This window comes from Hyperoodon ampullatus, assembly GCF_949752795.1.
Source record: "Hyperoodon ampullatus genome assembly, chromosome: 15".
In the NCBI taxonomy this organism is placed as follows: domain Eukaryota; kingdom Metazoa; phylum Chordata; class Mammalia; order Artiodactyla; family Ziphiidae; genus Hyperoodon; species Hyperoodon ampullatus.
In genome coordinates, this window is record NC_136928.1 from 82,071,572 (window position 1) to 82,095,328 (window position 23,757).

Genomic DNA, 23,757 nt, shown 5'->3' on the forward strand with positions numbered 1-23,757 from the left:
CGCTATTGGAAGACTGTTCACAGACCCAAGTACCATCTTCTCTGAATAGTGCTGTAGATACTAGCAGTGTTTGCTTTTTCATTAACCACCCCTCCCATACCTGCTGTATTCCCATCACCTAGCAATGAGTGTTTTGCTTCTTGGCGCGCCACTTTAAGTATTGATATTCGGGAGGCACACCGTTGTTACTCCATGCTCTTCCTGCCGGTGCAGGAGTGGTAACAGTAGAAACAAGTGTGGATGTCAGTCGGTTGAGACAGTGCTTCCCAGCTCCTTTTGTCTTGTGGCACACACAGAATAACCTTTTTTATTTTATTTTACTTTTTTTGTGGTACGCGGGCCTCTCACTGCTGTGGCCTCTCCGTTGCGGAGCACAGGCTCCAGACGCCTAGGCTCAGCGGCCATGGCTCACGGGCCCAGCCACTCCGCGGCATGTGGGATCTTCCCGGACCGGGTCACGAACCCATGTCCCCTGCATCGGCAGGCGGACTCTCAACCACTGCGCCACCAGGGAAGCCCCAGAATAACCATATTTGTGTAACACACTGGGGCAAATGGATTTCTTCTCCAGCTTCATGCTGCTGGATGGCTGAGGGGATCAGTACCTCTTTATCACTTACATTAGCTGAAAGCTCTAGGTTTAGGGTCTAATCCTGAAGGACCATGAGTGCTAGGCTTTACATTTATTCTTTAACAGCCGTGGGGAGTTTTTGAGCGGGGGATTAACGTGTCCAGAATTTATGGTTAATCTTGTAGTAGGATATAAAGTGGATTAGAGAAAGAAGAAAGCCTAAAACCTGGTAGATCAGTTAGGTTATTGGATTAGTTGAAGTGAAATGATATGGTTAATTCTGGGTAATAGAAATAGAAATGAGACTGAAAGGATAGATCAGAATACTAGTACAGAGGTACAATCAGTAGGGCTTAACAACTGGTGGTAGGATGGGAAATGGGGAGCGAAAAGTCAAAGGTGGTGATGAGGCTGGGTGGCTAGGAGGTAGGAGGATGGTGGGATAATTAGTAGAAATAAGCAATATAAATATAGAAACAGGTTTGGAAATAAATTTGTTCCTGTTTAAGGCATATTGAGGTCTAGTGGCTATTCATATTTCAAAATGTATACGAATACTTAGCCGTGTCACACCATGGAGAAGTTGGGATTGTGAATGGGGTAGTGGCAGGGGTTGCATTACCTCCGTGAGTTTGTTGCAATTTATAGTATGACCTTTAGCCTTTTTGACTCAAACACACCAGAATTGAGCTATTTTTCGGGGATAGATCCACAATAATCAAGCTCGTGTGACTGATACATAAAACCAAGAATATTAGTTTCTTCATTTACAGTGAGGAATAACTAGCACAGAGATTGAAGTACTTGTGTTGGCGTCACCAGTAAGGTCTCACTCAGGAGGCAGGTGGACTCACATAGGAATCAAGTCATAATGCGGGAGTTGCTTAGTCAGTGTGGCATTATGACAAGAGAAGTGGATGGCTTTTCAGATGTTCAATGGCCATCATCTCCAGGGTAGGGCATGGATGGATCAGTGGTTGTTAGACTGTGATTCACACTCCCCTAGACTATGCAGTTATCCCTTAGTATCCAAGGGGGAGTGATTCCCGAAGCCCCCAAGGATACCAAAATCTGCAAATGCTCAAGTCCCTTCCATAAAATGATGTAGTACAATGAATAGGGTTGGCCCTCCATATAAGCAACTTCCTGATTATGACTGTATATTGGATCCTTTTCCTTCAGTGTCTGTAACCCTTTTCTGTTTCCATGCCTCTGAGCACTGTTCTTTCTGATTGACTCATCCTTATTTGTAAAGTAGATTTACTTTACGTACTGTAGGATTAGAGTCAAGTCTTGCATTCCTATTAATTTGCTATACAAATATGTATATATATATGTATTATAGACAAAGTCTTTTCCTTCAGTGGTTTATAGTTAAGAGCAGGGAGATGTGTGTTCCCAAAGTATACTCTGTTTCTTCGAGAAGGTCTCCAAAGCCTTGACTTGGAAAAAATTACATCCACAGGCTTGGGTGACTATAAATATGGGGGACCAGGGGAGTGAGGCCAAAGAAGCATTAGGATAACACCCAGGTTTCTAACTAGGGCAACTGAGGGCTTTTCTTTCCCAAGACAGAAAATTGTGTAGGGGAGGAGAATCAACAGCAGATTGTATTAGGAAGGCAAATTTAATATGTTTTAGATGAGTAAAGTTTAAAGAGCCAGTGGCCCATCCAGCTGTCAATAAATATAAATAGGAGCACCTTGCCTGGTGCTTAAGAGAAAGACTTGTGTTGTGGTGCATGGTGATGGAGGTTTGTGTACCAGGCAGTGTTCTGAGTAATTTGTATTGAGTCATTCAGTCTTCACATCAGGCTGCTGAGAAGTAGAGATTGTCATTGACTCTTTTTAATAGTAAACTGAGGTATGAGCTGCAAAAGTAAATTGCCCAGCCAGGTAAAGGGCAGATTTGTGAGTAATCAGCATGTAGATAATTGGCTGAAGTCCTGCCAATAAATACCTAAAATGAACCCACGTCTTGTCAGTTACCTTAAAAATGGATAGTGAGCTGTAGAGGTAGTTGAGATCCATGATTATTCTAATGAAACATTTCCTCCTAGTAGCAGATTGTATTTTCATAGTTAATTGTCAGATTTTTAGAAAGTATAGTCTCAAAAGCAGACACTTGTTGGATTAAAGAAGGGAGGAAAGGAGCACATTAACTATCCTTAAAAATTTAGTTAATCCTCTAAAAGAGGGTAGGAAAACACGTGTCCTTTACTAGCCAACTCAATCCTTTGCACATACTTAATATGAAAGAACTTTTGTCCTTTTAAATAATCTGAAATACTATGCTCTGCAAACATGAAGTATCACACATGTATTGTTATTCAGCATCTTGTAATACTTCTGTGTTGTTACAGTTTCGGAAGAGTTGTTTTCATAGATTATGACCAGAAATTTTCCAGTTACTCAGTATTATTGTAGTTGCTGTAAGTATTCTACTTGGTGACTTCTCTTTTATTCCATTACTTCTTCCTTTGCAACTCTAAAAAGGCTCTTCCAGTAAAGGTCTGAGTGGGAACTTCTGTCTTTGTCTGGAAATGTCTTTGTTTTGCGCCTGCTTTTATGTGGTACTTTAATTGGTTTTGGAATTTTAGCTGACAGTTGTTTTTCTCCTCACTTTGAAGATACTTGATTGATTTCTGTTGAAAAATCAACTGTCAGTCATACTGTTGTTTCTTCCTTTATAGGTAACGTGTCATTTCTCTGGTTGCTTTTAAGAATTTTCTTGTCTTTGACATTCTGCAATTTTGCCATGATGGTCTAGGTATGAATTTATTTTTATTTTATTTTGCTTGGGATTTAGTGTGCTTTTCCACTTTGAAGGTTATTTATATTCGTAACTGGGAGACTCTCAGCCATTCTCTCTACATAACATCTCTTCCTCATTCTTTCTTTTCTCCTGGAATTCCTGTTGCATATTACCTTAGACATCATATCTTAGACATCTCTTTCTATTTGCATCTTTTGACTGATCCACACTTGTTTCATCGTGTTAGTTCTGTGTTCTGTGGCGTTTCCTCAAATATGCCTTCTGTTTTACTTTATTTTTTTTTCTTTTAATTCTAAAAGCTCTCTCCCCCACTTCCAAGCTACTTTTTCTTAATTCATTGTATCCTGTTCTTTATCTGGACTTCTGTTTTGGGTTGTTTTAATCAAGAAAATTTTCAAACTTAACAAAAATAAAGAGAATGCTATAATAACCCCCCATGTACCGATTACCCTGCTCTAGCAATTGTGAATTTTGTTTTGTTTATATCCCCAACACACACACACCCATTATTTTGAAGCCAGTCCTGGGCATCATCCATTTAATCCATAAATATTAAAATATATATCTTTAAAGGATTCTTTAAAAGAGTCTTCAGACATTTTTAATATACTTGTGTTTTATTACACGGTGTTTCATTTTTTAAGCTCTTGGGTACTAACCATCTGTTTGTCTGCTGATCCCTCATTATGGTGGATCTGTCCTTTGATTAGTTTTGTTATTTTTAAAAATTCAGGTGTAGTTTTTCCTGTGGAACTTGTGTGTGTGTGCCTTGGATTATGGAAGTGGTTTTGATGATTTGTTTCTGCTGGGCACACTAAGCCTCGCCCCACTTTTACACAGATTTTCAGCTCGTGGACTCACACATCATGTATGAAATAAAAATTGGAAGAGCACCTGCACAGAACATGCGTTTGGGTTTCAGTGTTTCATGGGAGATGACACCCACATCCACCCACACCCCCAAAAGCCCAGGAAATAGTTTTCTTGCTACTTCTCAGCAGTGATAGACACAGTTTTTCTAGGATCCTTTCCCCTTACACGTCATTGTGTTGTAAATTTTTACTTTTTTGCTCTAACTTCATTTCCTCTTCCTATCTAGCACTTGAATATCTCCCTTCCTTCCTTTGGGGCTTTGCTGTAATTTTTTCTTCTATTCTGTTTAGCATTTTGATTATTTTTAGAAGGGAAAGTCTGCTTGGTCTTACTGTATTGCCACAACCAGAAATCATGTTTCAACCCATCTATTTTAAGGTGAAGAGTCATAAATTTCTTAAATACTCCATACAAGAGTGAGTTAGAGGGGTGTGTGTGTGTGAGTGTGTGTGTGTGTTTTAATCTGATACACTGCTATTCAGGTAACATTTAATATGTGTTATGTTTCATCTGGTGAGGTAGACAATACCTAAAAACACATTCAGACTTGTATTTCAATTAAAAGTCTTCTGTTCGTGTGTTTGTGCTAAGATCGAAGAGTTACATTAACTTGTGCTTCTCACATTTGTCAGAAATCCTGGTAATATTAGATCTGATTTAATGTAACAGAAAAATATTAATAAATGCAGTTTTACTGCCAGAGTCTTTATTGTTTAATATTTATTTATTTAATTTACTTATTTACTTGGCTGCGCCGGGTCTTAGTTGCAGCACGCGGGATCTTTAGTTGTGGCATGCACATGGGATCTATTTCCCTGACCAGTGATCGAACCTGGGCCCCCCGCATTGGGAGCTCGGAGTCTTAACCACTGTGCCACCAGGGAAGTCCCAGACAGAATCTTTAAGTACATGAAGTTATATGAGATACATCTGGAAAATGGACTAATATCATTAACATATATCCCTACATATCAGTAAGGGAAAAAACTCAGTGGGAAAATGGCAAAGGATATAAACATACTGTTTAAAGAAAACTGCAAATAAAACCATAGTAAGATGTTTTTCCTTATTAAATTAGAAAAGATAAAAAATGATAATACCTTGGGTTCAGAAGGATGTTGAGAAATAGGAACACTTACACATTGCTAATGGGGATGTAAATTGAAATTGCCCCGAGGAAGGACAGTTAAACATCTGTATTCCAAGGATCAAATGTACATTTGGCACATTGTTGGAAATATCAACAGATTTGAAGCAACTTAAATGTTCACCAGAGGAAACTAAACAGTTATGGTATGCCCATACAGTGGACATGCATAATACTGTTCAGTGTTCTGTAGCATGAGGCAGTTATAAACATATGAATATGGAATGATCTCAGAGGGATTATTACATGGAAAAGGCAAGGTGTAGAACAATGAATGTAGTACGCTAACACGAGGGAGGGGGAACGTACGTGGATTTTAAATGTTTAAAATATCTGGAAGAACATACAAGAAACTGGTGATGATGGTTACCTTGGGAGGGGAAGAACTGGCTGGCTCAGGATCCAAGGAACGGAGAGAAACTTTATTTTTTCACTTTTGAGTTTTAGGTGATAGACAGTATTACATATTATTTTAATGGAAACCAGAGTCTTATTGTGTGTGAAAAGAAGATACAAGTAAGGGAAGAAGAATCCTGTGAGGTTGAATTTGAATTCTGGATATATCAGTATGAGATCATGATTTTTCAAAAAAAAAAAAATTTGCTGAAGGAGCGAAACAGTGAGAACAATGGGGGAGATCTCTTTTTTCCTTTTTTAGAAATTTTAGAGTGGTAGTTAATTATTGTACATTATTACTTTGATAAAAATAAAGAATTACAAAAACAATTCAAGAAAAGCCCTGTGCCATCTTAAACCCTATAATACATGTGAAATTCTCTTGCTGTTGCATCCATTTCAGCATGTTGCCATGTCATGGTTAATGTTCATTTGACAAATAACGAATCTTACTCTGTGGTAGGCACTGTGCTAAATACTTAACATACGATATACAGAGTTTTGTGAATGAAAAATATTAAGGAAACATTTTCATCTAGAAGTTGCTCTGCTTAACAGGTTGTTCTTTTGATTTAATACCTTAGAATTAGCATAGCTTATTAAAACTAGAAAAAGCATAGATTATTAAAACTAGAAAATATTTTGATTATTTTATAGAAGAAATTAAACTAAGGAACTTGCTCTAGATGGAGACTCTAGAACCAGATGTTTGGTCCAGCATTCATTCCACTGAGGTTCAATTGTGAAATTTGGTTCCTTTTTCTTTCTTTCTTTTTTTTTTTTTTTGCGGTACGCGGGCCTCCCTCTGTTGTGGCCTCTCCCGTTGCGGGGCACAGGCTCCAGACACACAGGCTCAGCGGCCATGGCTCACGGACCCAGCCGCTCCGCAACATGTGGGATCTTCCCGGACCGGGGCACGAACCCGTGTCCTCTGCATCGGCAGGCGGACACTCAACCACTGCGCCATCAGGGAAGCCCATGGTTCCTTTTTAAAATGTACTTTTGCTAGTTTGGAAAGTTTTTTTTCTACTTATTTCTTTTTGTTTTAAAAAGATTTTACTGTCTTCAGTGACTTTCTACCTGTTTGTGCAATTGTGCCTTTTCCTATGCCATGGGCTCTGTGCCTTGGAATGTTTTTTTTCCTCCATGCTTTCTGCCTGTTTGTAAAATGCAATAAAATTTTCTGGATGAAATATGACTTCCTTCTTGAGTATTGAATTTTTCTTTGATTTTGGTCTCTTGGAGTTAAAACCTAATTAAGAGTTAGTTATTGTCTAGAGACTTTATTCTTCCTACATGTCAGTGGTTCTTTGTACTATATATAATACTTGAAGTTGGATGTTAGAAAAATTTAGCTCTTACCATTAGATAAATGTTCCATTTGTTGAATAGTTTATGTTACCCTATATACTATATTAATTCTTTTTTTCAATATAAATTTATGTATGTATGTATGTATGTCTGCGTTGGGTCCTCGTTGCTGCGCGCAGGCTTTCTCTAGTTGTCGTGAGCGGGGGCTGTTCTTTGTTGAGGTGCGCAGGCTTCTCAGTGTGGTGGCTTCTCTTGTTGCGGAGCATGGGCTCTAGGCGCCTGGGCTTCAGTAGTTGTGGCACACGGGCTCAGTAGTTGTGGCTCACGGGCTCTAGAGCACAGGCTCAATAGTTGTGGCGCACAGGCTTAGTTGCTCCGCAGCATGTGGGATCTTCTGGGACCAGGGCTTGAATCCGTGTCCCCTGCATTGGCAGGCAGATTGTCAACCACTGCGCCACCAGGGAGGTCCCTATATTAATTCTTTTGTTTGCTTTACTAATTAAATAACTTAAGGCCAAAGCCTTATCTCTCATAGATATGCTCCATTATTTTATAGGGTAATGCTAAGAATACTAGCTTTATTTTCAGATTCTAGCCCCATTTAATTAATAATATGACTTTGTGTAAGTTTCTTGACGCCTAAGTGATTTTATTCACTTGTAAAATTATCATAATGGTTCTTATATGTAAATAATACATGCAAGAGCGGTTAGAATAGGGCGTGGCACATATTGAACACTTAAGTATTTGTTGAATGAATAATCTTTTATGGTAACGTGTGCTGATTAAACAGATAAAAATATACAGATAGTGACTAGTATATGTGCCATAAAGTTAGAGATTGAACATGTTAATAGTTTTATTTAATGAATTTCAATAAGCTGATAGAGAGGAAATTGAAAACCCTTAGAATATTTTTTGTTTCCTGTTGATTATTTTGTTTGTATTTCAAGGCTCTTCATCAGTTACCTGCTCTCTTAAAAAGATCAGTTTGGAAAAAAAAATCAGTTTGGTATACAAAGAATAAGCTATATAATGAGGAAGAAGAGCAGCTTATTTTGTCTATAAAACAAATCACTTATAAATGAATTTAAGATAAAAGTATTAGTTTGTTGAATACAACACACGGACTATTACCACTGAAGGTAAATTAATTGTTTTGGAAAAGCTATGGAAGTGATGGTAGGATTATTGTATGTAAACATAATTCACTCCTAGAGATAGAGTTAGTACTGGAGTTGTGTTATTCTTCCTAACCTTTTCTCTAAGGTTTGGGGTTGAAGAGGAATAATTACTATACTAAATTTACATCACTGTTATTTCTCACAGTTTCATTTCTTGCATAGATCTTTACTGCTTTTATGATGTAATCCTTTTCATTGTTATTCCCATCCTATTTTTCTGAGATTAAGCTTATTCTCAGGTCCTTTAGCATCTCCTAAAACGACCTGTATAATAATAACTTGTATTTTTTCCTCTGACTTTGCTTGTATTTCAGTTTCTTTCATCTAGAATGTTTTGTTACTAGTGCATCTTGTAATTTTGGGTAGTAAGTGCACTGACTTCTTCACAGATCTCTCAGATTCTCAAAAAGGAATGTACTTCTTGCATTCTGCTTCTCAATCGGGTAACACTGAACACTGAAGGGAGCCCCAATCTTAGTTCTCCAAGCCTCCCAGGATCATAAAATTTGCTGGTTGAAGCGTTACAAAGGGGATCTCCTGCTTAATTGACAAGAATAATGTAAAGGGGGAATTAGTGGAGGAACTTATAACTACATTAATGTTAAAAATTGATTCCCTTCCTCTCTCCTGACTTCTTATCAATGACCTTATCTGGGAAGATTTTCTTATTCCAGGGAGCCACTTGGCATTTTGGTTTTTACTCTCTGACCTGTATTGAGTCTTTTTTTTTTTTTTTTTTTTTTTTTTTTTGCGGTTCGTGGGCCTCTCACTGCTGTGGCCTCTCCCGTTGCGGAGCACAGGCTCCGGACGCGCAGGCTCAGCGGCCATGGCTCACGGGCCCAGCCGCCCTGCGGCATGTGGGATCTTCCCGGACCGGGGCACGAACCCGTGTCCCCTGCATCGGCAGGCGGGCTTTCAAACACTGCGCCACCAGGGAAGCCCAGAGTCTTTTTCATAATTTAATTTTTTTAACAAAAAATTGTGCACCTAGGCTCTGTATACCTTAAGTATTTATAGCCTTTATTCTATGTGGTATTAATAATTAATAACTGGTATTGATATAATACCTGATACAGCCGTAAGTCGTTTTGGTAAGACATGAAGCAGAATCCATTGTCTTTTAATTGGGCTAAAATCTACATCGCTACTACTGATAGCACATGGAAAGACAGAATTATTCTGTACCTGTTGTTTCCTTCACAGAGAGCTAGTGGCATCTGACAAAGAACCATGATACCTGGCTGAAACTCCAGGATGGAAGTAATGCACAAGTCACTTTATAAAAACCAACACTGTAAATCGTACGTAATGGCTATATGCAAACTAGTGATCAAAGTTAATAATTTTAGAAGGGAAAAGTTTACAGTTAGCTTATACGTGGCTGTGTAAACTGATGCAATAGCTGTTTAGCAGCTTTCCAAATCCTTGGAAGACCAGTGTGCCAATAAGAGAGTCCTCATGAGCATTCCCACATCTGGCTCAAGTGACTAAGGGGGGATGAGAGCTAGAATCATGTTCCTCTCCTCTCCCCAAGTCCTCGTTCTAGTCAGTCAGACTTTCCTCAGCCCCTGCTACCACATTTCTGCCACATTTTAATCATAAAGTACTAGGTCTTAAATGTTCCAAGTAGCTTTTTTTTTTTAAATTGTAAATACTGTCTTTACCAGAGCTGGCGCTGGCACTGTTTTGGAGATCCTCTGTGGGATCTCATCTTAACTGCCTGACTTACTTGCGAGAAAAAGAAAAGTGAGGGGCTCTTCATTTTACATTGTAGTTCGTTAGTTTGGATATAAGCCAGGGGTGTTGGTTCCCACAGTATAAATACTGTGTTTGCATTATTTGATACTGCTTCTCAGAATCTACTCTTGTTTAAATTTTTTTTTTTAAGATAGAGATGACTGAGTCAGTTTGACGTTTAGAAGCTTAGTGAACATTTTTGTGGCTGTCTCACCATTGCCCCCCACTTCCTCCCCAAAAACCCCCTAAATTCAGGTGTTCCATAGAAATAGTTTTAAAATTGGAAGTCATCCATGATATGCAAAAATGGTATTAGAGGAAAAATTTAAAGTAGTATGATTTTGTAAGATTCTGGGAAAGAGTTTTTCTCAAGTTTATTTTAATAAATAACCATTAAAATTGTATTGGTGATGTTGAGCAGGAGAAATTCTTACAAATGATCCTTCAGTTCTTTTCCCACTTAAGAGTATGATGGTGCAGAAGCAGCATTTATTTTCATTTGACTTCAGTGTTTGGGTGTAGCCCAACTATTTCTTCCCTTCTTAGCCCAGCAGCTTTGCAGATGTAAGCCACACTTTTGATACTTGCCGCTTTTATAACGTATAAATTTCTGGGGCTTCATTAGGTAATTTTAGTGTAATACTAAGTTTAACTTCCCCTGAGCTTCAGACCCTTTTAAAATATATTTTTTTAACCTAAACATATTTTTCATTAAATTTAAGGATTTAAAATGTTTCTGTTTATTTTCTTTAAAATAATATGCATATAATCATTGCATTTTGTTTAAGTTCTTTTTATTCAGATAAACAGCAAGAAAGCTCTTGAGTTAAAACTACATTTTCCAAACCATATTTTACTTCTTTAGCATCTATTTGTTGATTTTGCTCCCCCCAAATTTTATTCACCATATTTCTTATTACAAAAAGATTTTTAAATTACTTAGCATCAAGTAAAATTGATAATCCATGAAGGTGTCTATCATACTCATTTTTTTGTGACTTTTTAATACTCCTGGGCACACCTTGTACAAATACCTCAGTTTGAGAGGCACTAGCTCATTGGATCAAGTGGACATTTCTTGGTATGAAATGAGGGATAAAAGACATACTTAAATACTAACCCAATTTTTAAAAATAGTTGTCTTTGATAGACATGACTGTCACATTGCTAGGTAAGTTTTTAGACCACTTGCTCTCAACCCCTAGACTCACCCTTTTTTTGGATGAGCGCTGGTCGGCAGAGGACACTGAGTAGCCCTACCCTGGGACATAATGACTTACTTATTCTGTGATTATACTCTTCTTCATATTTGATGTCTTGAACATTTTATTTCCCCTCCCTAAAATGATTGCACATCCTCGCATTCCTTCTGTTACTTCTTGACAAGGCAAATATCCCTTCCCCAGGGAAGCCTGTCTTTACAGTGATCATCACCAACAAAGCTAGACATTCCCTCTCTGTGCTTCCATAGCCCCTTATTCACATATCTGTACTGTTAATGGTATACTTACCTCTTATTAGACTGTGAACTCTTTGAGGGCAAGGACCTTATTTCCCCTCTGGTCAGATACAGTGCCTAGCACCTAGCAGGTATCAGGAAATGCTTGCTTCATTGAGTGGATGAGTGGACAGACAGGCTCTTTCTAATTAGTGTTTGATGTAATATAGCTCTACCATTAGAAATTATGACTTGCTATGACCCCAGAACATTCAGCTAATGGCAACCACCTGACCCCTGCTCTCTAGCCATGCTTCCAGTCCAGGGTGGTATGGTGTGGAGTTACTATGGCAGTTATTTTTGCTAGTACCTAATGTTTTAACTTATTTCTTTCAGGAATTGTTGGATAAGTATTTAATAGCCAATGCAACTAATCCAGAGAGTAAGGTCTTCTATCTGAAGATGAAGGGAGATTACTTCCGGTACCTTGCTGAAGTTGCTTGTGGTGATGATCGGAAACGTAAGTGTATTTGGTTTATGGGTAAAGCTAAAGTATAAAAGAGAGGGAGGATAAATTTATAATGTTACCGTACGTTCTCAAAAATGAAAACATAGTTATGACTTTACATTATGTGCTCTTTATAAAAAATTAAACTCATAAACTCTCTGATTATAACCTGATAAGATATTATTAAAAACAGGCTTAATCTTTTAGGCTTTAGAATTTGGTTCACCATATTTTCAGCCCCAGAGTTCTTTGCATATGCTTTGGGTGATTCTGTTGTGTCACATGGTCTTCAGCATCTTGTATCTTGAAACTTAAGATAACTGGAAATTACATATAGACTAGAAACAGGACATTGTACTTTTTCTACTTGTCGTATTAATTTATTAATTACTACCTATTTTGAGGGATCATAACACTGACGACTAATTACACAGAACCACATTTCTGAGGAGGAGAGGTGAGATGAGAGTGTTATTGCTGGTATATAATTTATCACAGAAAACACAGCTATGGGGAAAAGAGTAACCTGATTTCCCAACTTGATTGTAAAACAGTCAAAGTAAATTTATTAGCAGTGAACTCGGTCTCCTGGAGTATTGGTAGCTGAGTGTACAGTAGTATATTGTGCATGTGCCTGCTAGTCTGGGTAGAAGTATCACTTAAGGTCCATATTTTTTTTCCAGTAAGTTTATTTTGTTCGTCATTTTACCCTATCCAAAAAGGGCATGCCCCACAAACGGTTATTACGGCCTCCTCTTCCTCTCTCTCAGAGAGTTACTAAAAGTGAGACAGTTTTAGCATCCCCAAAATTAGTGTAATTGAAGATAAAAAGAGAAAACTTTCATACCTTGCTGTAATAGAATCTGTATACTGGATTGTTGTGTTATCAATGTATAATTTCTGTTGCCATAATGATAAGCAAAATTGAATGTGACAGATATTTGCACAGAACTGAACATGTAAACGTCAACTAGTCAAAGGGATATCTTTGGGAGATTGGGCCATAGCCCCAGCATTAATCTGATCTGACCCTTTCTGGCTCATTGGGATTTTCTCGTACTATATCGTAGAACACTCCAGTAGTCTGGGATTTGTAAATAGTCTGTATTTACAAAGTCTAGATGCTGAGACGCTTTAGAACTCTCATTGGAATGCCTCCTTATGTGCAGGACACCAAGAGCTCCTTAGTTAAATGTGAGGGCCATACTAGCTATGTTTAGATCAGTGAATGTGCCACTGGAGAAGAAGAAGGAAAGGCACGTATTCGGGCTTTAAAGGGATAACTTGATTTCTGTTAGGTCAGTCCTTCGAGAGCTGTAATGGGCCCAATGGCCTCATTCAGAAAACCTAACCTCTTCAAAACATGATATAATCAGATTAGTGTTGGTAGTTCTTCCTGAACATTTTGTTCAGGAAGGTGACATTTTTATTAAGCCAGTAATCAAACTCTGGTCAGAGCAGATTTTGATCTATATACTAGGGCTTTTATATTGCCTTTCACATAATACATCTTGATACCGAGGGTCAGTGTTATTTCTACAGATAAGTCACAAAAATAGAGATTTTGGTGGTGGTGATCTTTGTGAAATGTTTCCACTATTGTGGGAAGGGATATTGCAGCTGATTTTTTTCAAGTTTTATTGAGATATTATTGACATATATCAAATTGTTTTTTTTAATTGCTGCATTTTCAGGTAATAAAATTAAAAGACATGAAAGAAGAAAAGTGTTTTAGCCCCAGAGGTGGAAAAAGCTGATATATTGTCTCATGGTTTTTTTATTAAGCTGATTATAAACAAGCAACATTATAAACTAGTTTTTTAATAGCCCAGTACAGGATAATGGTTTTGGTTTGCTACTGTGGTTTTATCTTTATTTTATTTATTTCTTTTTTTTTTTGGCTGCGTTGGGTCTTTGTTGCTGCATGTGGGCTTTCTCTGGTGGCAGCAAAGGGGGGCTACTCTTCATTGCTGTGTGCAGCACAGTGGCTTCTCGTTGCGGAGATAGGGCACTAGGCACCCGGACCTCAGTAGCTGTGGCTTGCAGGCTTAGTTGGTCCCCGGCATGTGGGATCTTCCCTAACCAGGGCTCGAACCTGTGTCCCCTGCATTGGCAGGCGGATTCTTAACTACTGCGCCACCAGGGAAGTCCCCTGCTACTGTGGTTTTAAACGAAGGCTACAGAGAGAAGTCTGGCTCTACTGAGTTAGTAGCATATGTTAAAGGTATTACTGTATACTGTATGGATATTTTCAGTATCGTGCTTTTTTATTTCATTTTTTCCCCTTCACAGAAACGATAGATAATTCCCAAGGAGCTTACCAAGAGGCTTTTGATATAAGCAAGAAGGAGATGCAACCCACACACCCAATCCGCCTGGGGCTGGCTCTTAACTTTTCTGTATTTTACTATGAGATCCTTAATAACCCAGAACTTGCCTGCACACTGGCTAAAACGGTAAGATGTGTGTCCCGAAATACCCTCTTTAGGTTATTTGAGATAGCAAGCATGTTAATTTCTAGGTATTTTACTTGGATATCCAGGGATGATTTTTACATTTATTTGGATATCTCCTTTTTCTTACCATCATGACCACCTACCACTGTCCTTCTCAAGATCTTACTCTCCCAGCTATGGTTGTAAGCAGTAAGATCTGTCTAAAGAGCATATTGGTCAGAGTAATCAAAAAAGTATGAAAGAAATGTAAAGGATTGGAAAGTAATGCCTGCCAGGTCTGATCAGTAGAATCTCTGCATTCCTCAAAGTGTTTCAAAATGGAAGTGTTCCAAGGGGTTTTTGCAAATAAATACTAGTTCTTATTTGTAAAAAAATATATTGGGCATAGCTACTGTGCTGTCTGTCCTGTGAAAGAACTAAGAAATGCTTGTTTACTGATTAAGTACGTATAACTTTATAAGTTTTAGTCATCCTCAAAAATTCTTAAGCTGAGAATCCGAGGAAGTGATTTCATTGAGTTTTGTTTTAAGTGATAATAGAACATAAAGTGGATGTTCATCTATTTTATAAAAATGGTTTGTGACTATAGAGTATCAGTTTGTGTCGATGTAAATATTATTTACTATGGATATTAATATTTGTCAGGCTTTTGATGAGGCCATTGCAGAACTTGATACACTGAATGAAGACTCATACAAAGACAGCACCCTCATCATGCAGTTGCTTAGAGACAACCTAACAGTGAGTTTTTCATTCTTTTAATTTTATTTCCTTTTCAGGAACAAAAGTATTAATATTTTATTCAGGCTCCCTGTGTTTTGGGGCAGCTATATTAGAGCTACACTTGCTCTTAGAACATGATTATATAAAAATTACATAAAAATATTAAATATGTATTAGTATTTTGTATAGGACAACTGTTCTTCGTAGGCATATTTTCAATTTGAACAGGCATTTTATCAGACCTTCCTGAGAAAGTACTAAGATTTTAGGAACCCATAATATTAACATTATTGACTCTATATTTGACTGGTATGAAGATGTTGATAAATTATGTTAATATAGAGAGTTTGTCTTTTTTAATTTGTTTTTTCTTTTGTTTTTCTCCCTACCTCTTGTATAGACAGGGGATGGAGGAAAAAGTAATGGTGAAAAAAATACAGGTTGAGCTTTACTTAGCTTCTTTTGTAGGTTCAAGTAAATTGGATATGTCAAAATCTTAGACAAAATGTGGAAGAAATATACCTTTTAATATAAATGTAGTTCTCCCCCCCACCCCAGTTTTGATGCTTTATCTTCTGCTAGATTAAAAAAAAATTTTTTTATTTTTTATTTTTTTGTGGTATGCGGGCCTCTCACTGCTGTGGCCTCTCCCGTTGCGGAGCACAGGCTCCGGCTGCGCAGGCTCAGCGGCCATGGCTCATGGGCCCAGCCGCTCCGTGGCACCTGGGATCCTCCCAGACCGGGGCACGAACCCGTGTCCCCTGCATCGGCAGGCAGACTCTCAACCACTGTGCCACCAGGGAAGCCCTAGATAAAAGAATTTTTAACATTAGCACCCTATCTGTTCAACTTTGCTGAAGAGAGAAATTATGAAGACAGTTCATTCCCAGCCATTAGAAATCCCTCTGGTTGTGAGGTGACAATAGAAAAATGAACAGTATAAATAGCTTCTATAGAAGAAAAACAAACTGAGCAATTAACCTCTTTCCAGATACACCATGGAGCTATCTTTTTTTTTTTTTTTTTTTTTTTTTTTTTTGCGGTACGCGGGCCTCTCACTGTTGTGGCCTCTCCCGTTGCGGAGCACAAGCTCTGGCCACGCAGGCTCAGCGGCCATGGCTCACGGGCCTAGCCGCTCCGCAGCATGTGGGATCTTCCTGGACCGGGGGATGAACCCGCGTCCCCTGCATCGGCAGGCAGACTCTCAACCACTGCGCCACCAGGGAAGCCCACGTGGAGCTATCTTTTAACTAGTTCTGTTTTCTCTCTCCCAGAGACAGTTCTTTGGGGATATTTGTTTGTTTGTTTTTCTTTTAGTAATGACTTAAAGGTTAAGACTTCAGCTTTGCTAAAATTGCCACTAGTGTCTTGGTGCTGGTCTAATAGAAATCCATTTTGTGAACTATTATTATGCATAGTCGACAAGTACTGACTATTCCCTTTTTCACTTCATTGTTCCATCCTAAAATTAGAGAGACTATAACATCCTACCTAATTCAAGAACCGTATCTACATATCTTCATGCACACATGCTGCTTCCCTGTAACTTAACATCGTTCACTCCTGTTTAACTCTTTGCAGCATACAAAGTAAGCCTGCTTCTTTTTCTATATGATAGCCCTTCAGGTACTTGGCAATGGGGACTTTGACCATGGTCCCTGCCCACCCCCCCAAAAAATTGTTTTGGCCTTATTAATCTCATAAATTAATATTTTAGTAGTGCTTTTAAAAAGAGCATTGGGCTGCCAGAAATTGAGAGAGCATTAAATTTTAAGGATGTTAGTTACCTTGTTCTTATCTGAGATTATAGTAAGCTTTGAAAACGTACTCAAAATAGCGTATATGTGTTTGTCATTTTGTAAATGCACAGTGAAAGGAATACAGGGGTACACTTTGGGAGGAGTTGATGAAATATAACTTCCAGTCTTAGTCATAATCTCTATTGTTTACTGCTCTAAGAATTACATTTTGATACAATAATAAGACTTGAAATAATTGATGTAGAACTAGTAACTTAATATGATTTTTTTTCTAGTTATGGACCTCAGACAGTGCGGGAGAAGAATGTGATGCGGCAGAAGGGGCAGAGAACTAAGTGCACACAGGTGTCCTCCTCCTTCCCCGTGAGAAACCTTGTTACTCATCTCCATTCCTTACTCCATTTGGATTTCCTATAGCAAAGAAACCCATTCATGTGTATGGAATCAACTGTTTATAGTCTTTTCACACCGCAGCTTTGGGAAAACTCCATTCCTTGATTTGTGTTTGTCTTGGCCTTTCTGGTGTGCAGTTACTGCTGTAGAAAAGTATTAATAGCTTCATTTCATATAAACATAAGTCACTTCCAAACACTTATGTAGAGGACTAAAAATGTATCTGGTATTTAAGTAATCTGAACCAGTTCTGCAAGTGACTGTGTTTTGTATTACTGTGAAGATCTGAAAATGTAGTTAATTACAATTTAAAGAGTGTTCTACATAACTTCTTAATTTCTACATTCCCTCCCTTACTCTTCTTTGGGGATTTTCTTTCAGTAAGCAACTTTTCCATCCTCTTCATATATTCCTTTTTGGTAGGAATCCAGAAGTATTAGATTGAATGGAAAAGCAGTTGACATTTTGAGGCTGGAGGTCACAAATTAAAATGCCTCCTGTATCATATATGATGGAGGTCTTGTGTATCTGTGACAACGGGGGGTTTCCTCATTCATTCTTCATTTGCTGCTGTTTAAGTTGACAACTTCCCTTCCCAATAAAAATTCACTTACACCTCCTGCCTTTGTAGTTCTGGTATTCACTTTACTATGTAATAGAAGTAGCATGTTGCTGCCAGAATACGAGCATTGCTTTTGGCAAATGAAAGTGCATGTCATTTCTTAATACACTAGAAAGGGGAAATAAAGTACACAAGTCCAAGTCTAAAACTTTAGTACTTTTCCATGCAGATTTGTGCACATGTGAGAGGGTGTCCAGTTTGTCTAGTGATTGTTAGAGAGTTGGACCACTATTGTATGTTGCTAATAATCATCGACTGTAGTCCCAAAAAGGCCTTGTGAAAATGTTATGCCCTATGTAACAGCAGAGTAACATAAAATAAAATTACATTTTATAAACCATTTACTATGGCTTTGTAACAATTACATGCTCATATTTTAAGGGACAGGTGAATTTACTACTTTCTGAAGTTTATTGATACTTCCCTTTTATCTCATGTAAAATGGAGTAGTGGTACCCATTTTTCTGCATTGTGATACACTTGTCTAGGGATGCCTGGACCTGTATAAAATTGGACTACATTTCTTAAGAGTTAGTGTTTTACCTTAGATCAGTTTTGTGGACCCTCTCTTCCTTAGATGTAAATGATATTAGTTAACTGTTAAATGAAATAAAGTGGACATTTTAAAACTAGAAAAGTTAAAATTATGTGATTGTGAGTGCTTTGGCTGGTGTTAGAATTACGTTTCACTGGATATTCAAACAATGTCAGAGTTTAAGAGTACCTTGTTTTGTTTTCAGATAATTCTCTTTGTAAACACTCAGTTGTACCATTGGTGAGTTCAGAATAATTTGGGTTTTATAATATTGCCATGGCTGTTATACTAGCCTGTCTTAGTATTGGCCTGAGAATTTATTTTAAAGTCAGAAAATTATCTGAAAAATTAAGCTGTGTAGGATTATCCTTTTTCTCCTAAAAGTGTAACTATGAAACAGGGTTTTGTTTGCACTTGATTTGTTTTCTGAGGGGAAATGAAAAGACAGAATTGAATGGGACTTGCAGAAATTATCCATTTAAATAAGATTAATAGAACTCTGGTCCGCCAAAATCTAAATCAGTAAGACAGTGCTTTTTATTTTTTATTTTTTATTTTTTTGCGGTACTCGGGCCTCTCACTGTTGTGGCCTCTCCCGTTGTGGAGCACAAGCTCCAGACGTGCAGGCTCAGTAGCCAGGGCTCACGGGCCTAGTCGCTCTGTAGCATGTGGGATCTTCCCGGACCGGGACATGAACCCGTGTCCCCTGCGTCGGCAGGCGGACTCTCAACCACTGCGCCACCAGGGAAGCCCAAGACAGTGCTTTTTAAATAAAAATTTCAATAAACATTGAAAGAACATTGTGAATTAGGAGAAAAAATTACCAGTCCTAACAAAGTTGTAAGTACTGAGTAAAGTAATGACTACACTACTTTGGTGAGTTATGAAAGTAGCCTTCTTTCTTAAAGAGCAGATTAGTCCCAGGTTATCTCCTTGCTTTAGGAGAGGTGAGCATCTTTAAAAGCGGGCCCAGCCTGTGGTATTATCTCTTTTTGACTCTCATTTTGGGGCCTCCTTGTACTAGATGTAGAGGATATTTACAGAATACTGCTAAGAACTCAGTCGGGGTAGAGGGAGGGTTTAAACCCAGGTTTGAGCTTTCTAACTTTTGTAATTACTTTCTGAGATAGTTTAGAAATTTTAAATGTTACACCTATTTTGTAGTTAGAACTTTTTAATTGGCAGTTTTCCCTTTAAAATGTCATTTAGGTTTTAATAACTGAAAATAACAGGAGGGTGGATTGCATCCTAACACTGATTATCCAAAGTAGAAACATTAGGGATTTCTCTTCCAACATACAGTACATTCAGCCATGATTATTTGATCCGAGATTGGGAAAGAACAGTACCTTTTTTTGGACAGGATTGGTAGACTACAGTCATGTGTATAACTTTAAATATTTATCAGTAGAGACTGTGAGTTTTTTAAAAATCATGAAAAACACTAGGAAGCCCATTTAAAGTGTGTAAAAATTCTAATAGAGTAAAATATTTTGAGATCAGAATTCTAGTCACTTATATTTAAGTGGACTGATTTTTTTGTTTTGTTTTTGTGGAGTTGAGCCAAACATTCAAAAATATTTGAGGGCCTATTTTAAGCACAAACGTGACAATTTTTGTTAAATTATGAGCCTGAGTTTATTTGGACTGGTTATAGATAGGTGTCACCTGATATGTTTAGGAAGACTAACTTTAAACTGATTAAGACAGTTATGTTGTATGTTTTATTCTGCCGTATATCATCTTCCCTTGTATAATTTGTATTTCATCAGCTTTGCAAGAGGAGAGTTATCATTGTATATCATCTATATTACCATTGAATTTTGAGGCCATCACAATTAAGTACCAGTATAAACCACCTGCCACAATAACGTTTTTTTTTTAAACAGAAACCACTAATTTTTAAAAATTAATTAATTTATTTTTTGGCTGTGTTGGATCTTTGTTGCTGTGCGTGGGCTTTCTCTAGTTGCAGCGAGCAGGGGCTACTCTTTGTTGCGGTGTGCGGTGCTTCTCTTGTGGAGCATGGGCTCTAGGTGCGTGGGCTTCAGTAGTTGTGGCTCGCGGGCTCTAGAGCGCAGGCTCAGTAGTTGCAGTGCACGGGCTTAGTTGCTCCACGGCATGTGGGATCTTCCCGGACCAGGGATCGAACCCATGACCCCTGCATTGGCAGGCGGATTCTTAACCACTGCGCCACCAGGGAAGTCCCCCACAATAACGTTTTTGATGCATTCAGCAGGTGCTTAAGAAACCTGTGGTATGAATACCGGAAGATGAGTCCCAGACCATCACGAAATTCAGTTCACAGCAGACTTGCCATTTACTGGTTAGCCACAATTCACTTACAAAAGCCTTTAGACTTGATGCTTTAAAGGGAGTAATAATAAATAGTAAGTAATAATAAATACCCAGGGGGAGAAGCTGGAGACTGAACCATCTTCAGTTTAAAATTAGAACACCTTGAGCATGTCCATAAATGGTCTGGCCCTTCTGTTTTAGTTACAGGGAACCAGCATTGATTGAATTCATTTTGGTGCCTGGTCATGTATTAGGCACACACATTCATATTTAGTCATATTTAATCCTCTCAACTGCTCTGCCAAATTAATTTCCCCTTGACTGATAGGACATCTGATCAGAAAAAAAATGAAGTTATTTGTCCAAAATGAATGTGTATTAAGCGGCAGACCTATAGTTTGAAATCAGATGCCAAAACCAAATTCATTTCTGTCACTGTTGCCAGCTGTGGGTGCTTCAGCTTGTTTACTATGGCTAGTAAATAGAATTATTTATCTTTTATTTTCTGTCATATTTGGAGGGTTTGTTTGTTTTTTTAACTCTTCCTCTACTTACCCTTAATCTGTCATTTTTGCCCTTGAGGAAAACCTTAAAAGCAGCTCAAGGTATATTAGGACATGCTGGACCTAACCCATGGTTACGGAGGCAAGTCCAAAAAAAATCAACTGAATTTCCCAAGGTCCCAGCTAATGTTTGACCTGAAGCTAGACAAAATTAGACCAAAAAAAAAACAACAGATGAAAATAGCTCCAGATTCTCAGTAATTCTCTGCTGCCTAAGTTGAAAAGAATTTTCAATGAAAATTATGTGTTCTTGCCACTCAGACATAGAAAATGAAGGCTTTAATTTACATTTCTCTAGGAGGGTTTTTTAAAAGGTGTTAGTCCTCTAATGATTTTCAGAAAGTAAGGAAATAATGTTCATTACCAAGCATTTGTCAAATTTATGGTTCAGATACGTTCTTCATTTTGTATGTTTCACACTGAAGGCCCTTGTATTGTCAGTGCTCAATTGCATACCCAATACTTCAGTGTAGTGATAAGGCCATCGGCCAGGGTTCTAGCCCAAGCGCCCCACTGATAGCTGCATGTGATCTTGGGTCACCATATCGGGGGCCTGACTTACCCATCTTCACAGGTTCTCTTTTTAAGCATCTTCACAAATAAAACTCAGTGTCATAAAATTTTTGAGGTAGATTATTTTCCTGATTTATGAATGAGAAAACTGAGGCACAGATGCTAATGATGTGTCCTAGGACTTGGGTCCTCATAGCTAAGTGAGTGGCGGTATCAGGATTCAAACCTGGGTAATCTACTTGAAAGTTGGTACTCTTGCTGCTGTGCTATGTTGCCTTTTTTTGGAGATTAAAGCAGTGACAGATCAGTGCTTTTTAAAAATTTCATTATGACCCATTAGTGGATAGTGGAAACCTAATGGGTCACAGCCAGCTCTTTTATAATAGAAGTATATGGCATGGGAATTCCCTGGCGGTCCAGTGGTTAGGACTTGGTGCTTTCACTGCTGGGGCCCAGGTTCAGTCCCTGGTCGGGGAACTAAGATCCCACAAGCCGCACGGCATGGCCAAAAAAAAAAATATGGCATGTTAATAGGGATAATAGTTTGTGAAATCATTTTCACTTTATGTGAACAGTGGGTTGTGATGTAAAATTGATTTCAAATGAGTTTAAGAGCCATTTGTTCTAGATGGTCTTAGAGGTTTCTTTGCAGTTCATGTCCTAGGACTTAAGTTTCTAATTTCACTGTTGTGAATAGTATCAGAGTTGTGTTTTGTTTTGTTTTGCGTTACGCGGGCGTCTCACTGTTGTGGCCTCTCCCGTTGTGGAGCACAGGCTCTGGACGCGCAGGCTCAGCGGCCATGGCTCACGGGCCCAGCCGCTCCGCGGAATGTGGGATCTTCCCAGACTGGGGCACGAACCCGTGTCCCCTGCATCGACAGGCGGACTCTCAACCACTGTGCCACCAGGGAAGCCCAGTATCAGAGTTTTTAATGGTGACATCGTTGGGTCCCTTCCACTTACAGCATTGTGTTAATGGCAACACTTTCTACTTTAGAATGTGCTGAGCAGTGAGTCCCTTAATGCCCTTTAGAAAAAAAGGAGACTCCCTCTTTTGAGGGCAATACTTTTATTCCACATTGCTTGAAGGATTATGTGAAGATTAATTCTTGTATCTTTTCTTTGTCCTCAGACACTGTTTTCTGCAGCATATCACAGCCTTGGCCTAAGACCATCAAGGAAGTACTTAAACCCTAGAAGTATGGCAGAGTTAGGATTTACTCGGCTAGCAAAGAGGATTATTAAGGGCTTTCATGGGATATGAATTACTCAGTGGGTTTGAAACTGGGTTGAGTCCCAAGTAAAAATCAGTACAATACTACTCTAGGCTCCTAAATTCTTTTATTTGAGCTGGAATACAGCTCTTTGAGGAGTATCTAAGGTTCTTACCCAAATGCCTATCAAAAGAGTTGTATTACTGTAATTTGAACTAAAGATTTAGGAATTTCGTTGCTAATTTAGACAAATGAAATTATATACTGTAGACTTATTTGTTTGAGATGAGATTTATTTGCCTATATACAAAAATCACCATTTTTCTTTCTGTGACAGCAGTTGACATTGTTGAAAACTAGAAAAGGTCTGCTTAAAAGTCAATTAAAACGTAACTTAGAGTGCAGCCTGGTTTTCTTTCCGCTACGGAAATGTAGGGGAACTAAACCCACTTAATGAGGCTCAGGTTAACGTCATTTCTGAGGACGTGTGTATGTGTGTACTAGAAGCTGGCATTTATTGAAAAAAATTCCTGCCCCTCACTCATCTCATGAGCGCCACTCCACAGCATCTGACTTGAATAACTCTGGACCCTGGAGGAGACCAGACTACTTGTTTTTAATCTTCTGCTGGCGTCACTCTGTTTTTTGCCCATTTGGAATTAGTGCTGAGCACTGTCTCCATCCTAGAGCCGTGGGTCTTCAGACACGGCCCTGCATTTCAGCCATTCTCCTTAACAGGT

At 38.4% G+C, this 23,757-nt stretch overlaps 1 protein-coding gene across 3 annotated transcripts in view; it reads left to right on the top strand.

The window, feature by feature from the left end:
- YWHAQ (tyrosine 3-monooxygenase/tryptophan 5-monooxygenase activation protein theta) overlaps positions 1 to 23,261 on the top strand; it is a 37,346-nt gene extending 14,085 nt beyond the window's left edge. Inside the window, exons 3-7 of one of the 3 annotated variants that reach the window (XM_079721316.1) lie at positions 11,829 to 11,952; positions 14,233 to 14,396; positions 15,042 to 15,137; positions 17,155 to 17,242; positions 22,936 to 23,261. In XM_079721316.1, the coding sequence (XP_079577442.1) occupies positions 11,829 to 11,952; positions 14,233 to 14,396; positions 15,042 to 15,137; positions 17,155 to 17,214 (444 nt within the window). In that variant the 3' untranslated portion in view covers positions 17,215 to 17,242; positions 22,936 to 23,261. Of the gene's footprint in view, positions 1 to 11,828; positions 11,953 to 14,232; positions 14,397 to 15,041; positions 15,138 to 16,591; positions 16,709 to 17,154; positions 18,237 to 22,935 lie in introns of those variants that run through there. The other 2 variants (XM_079721314.1, XM_079721315.1) reach the window with 2 other exon arrangements.
- The last annotated feature ends 496 nt before the right edge of the window (positions 23,262 to 23,757 follow it).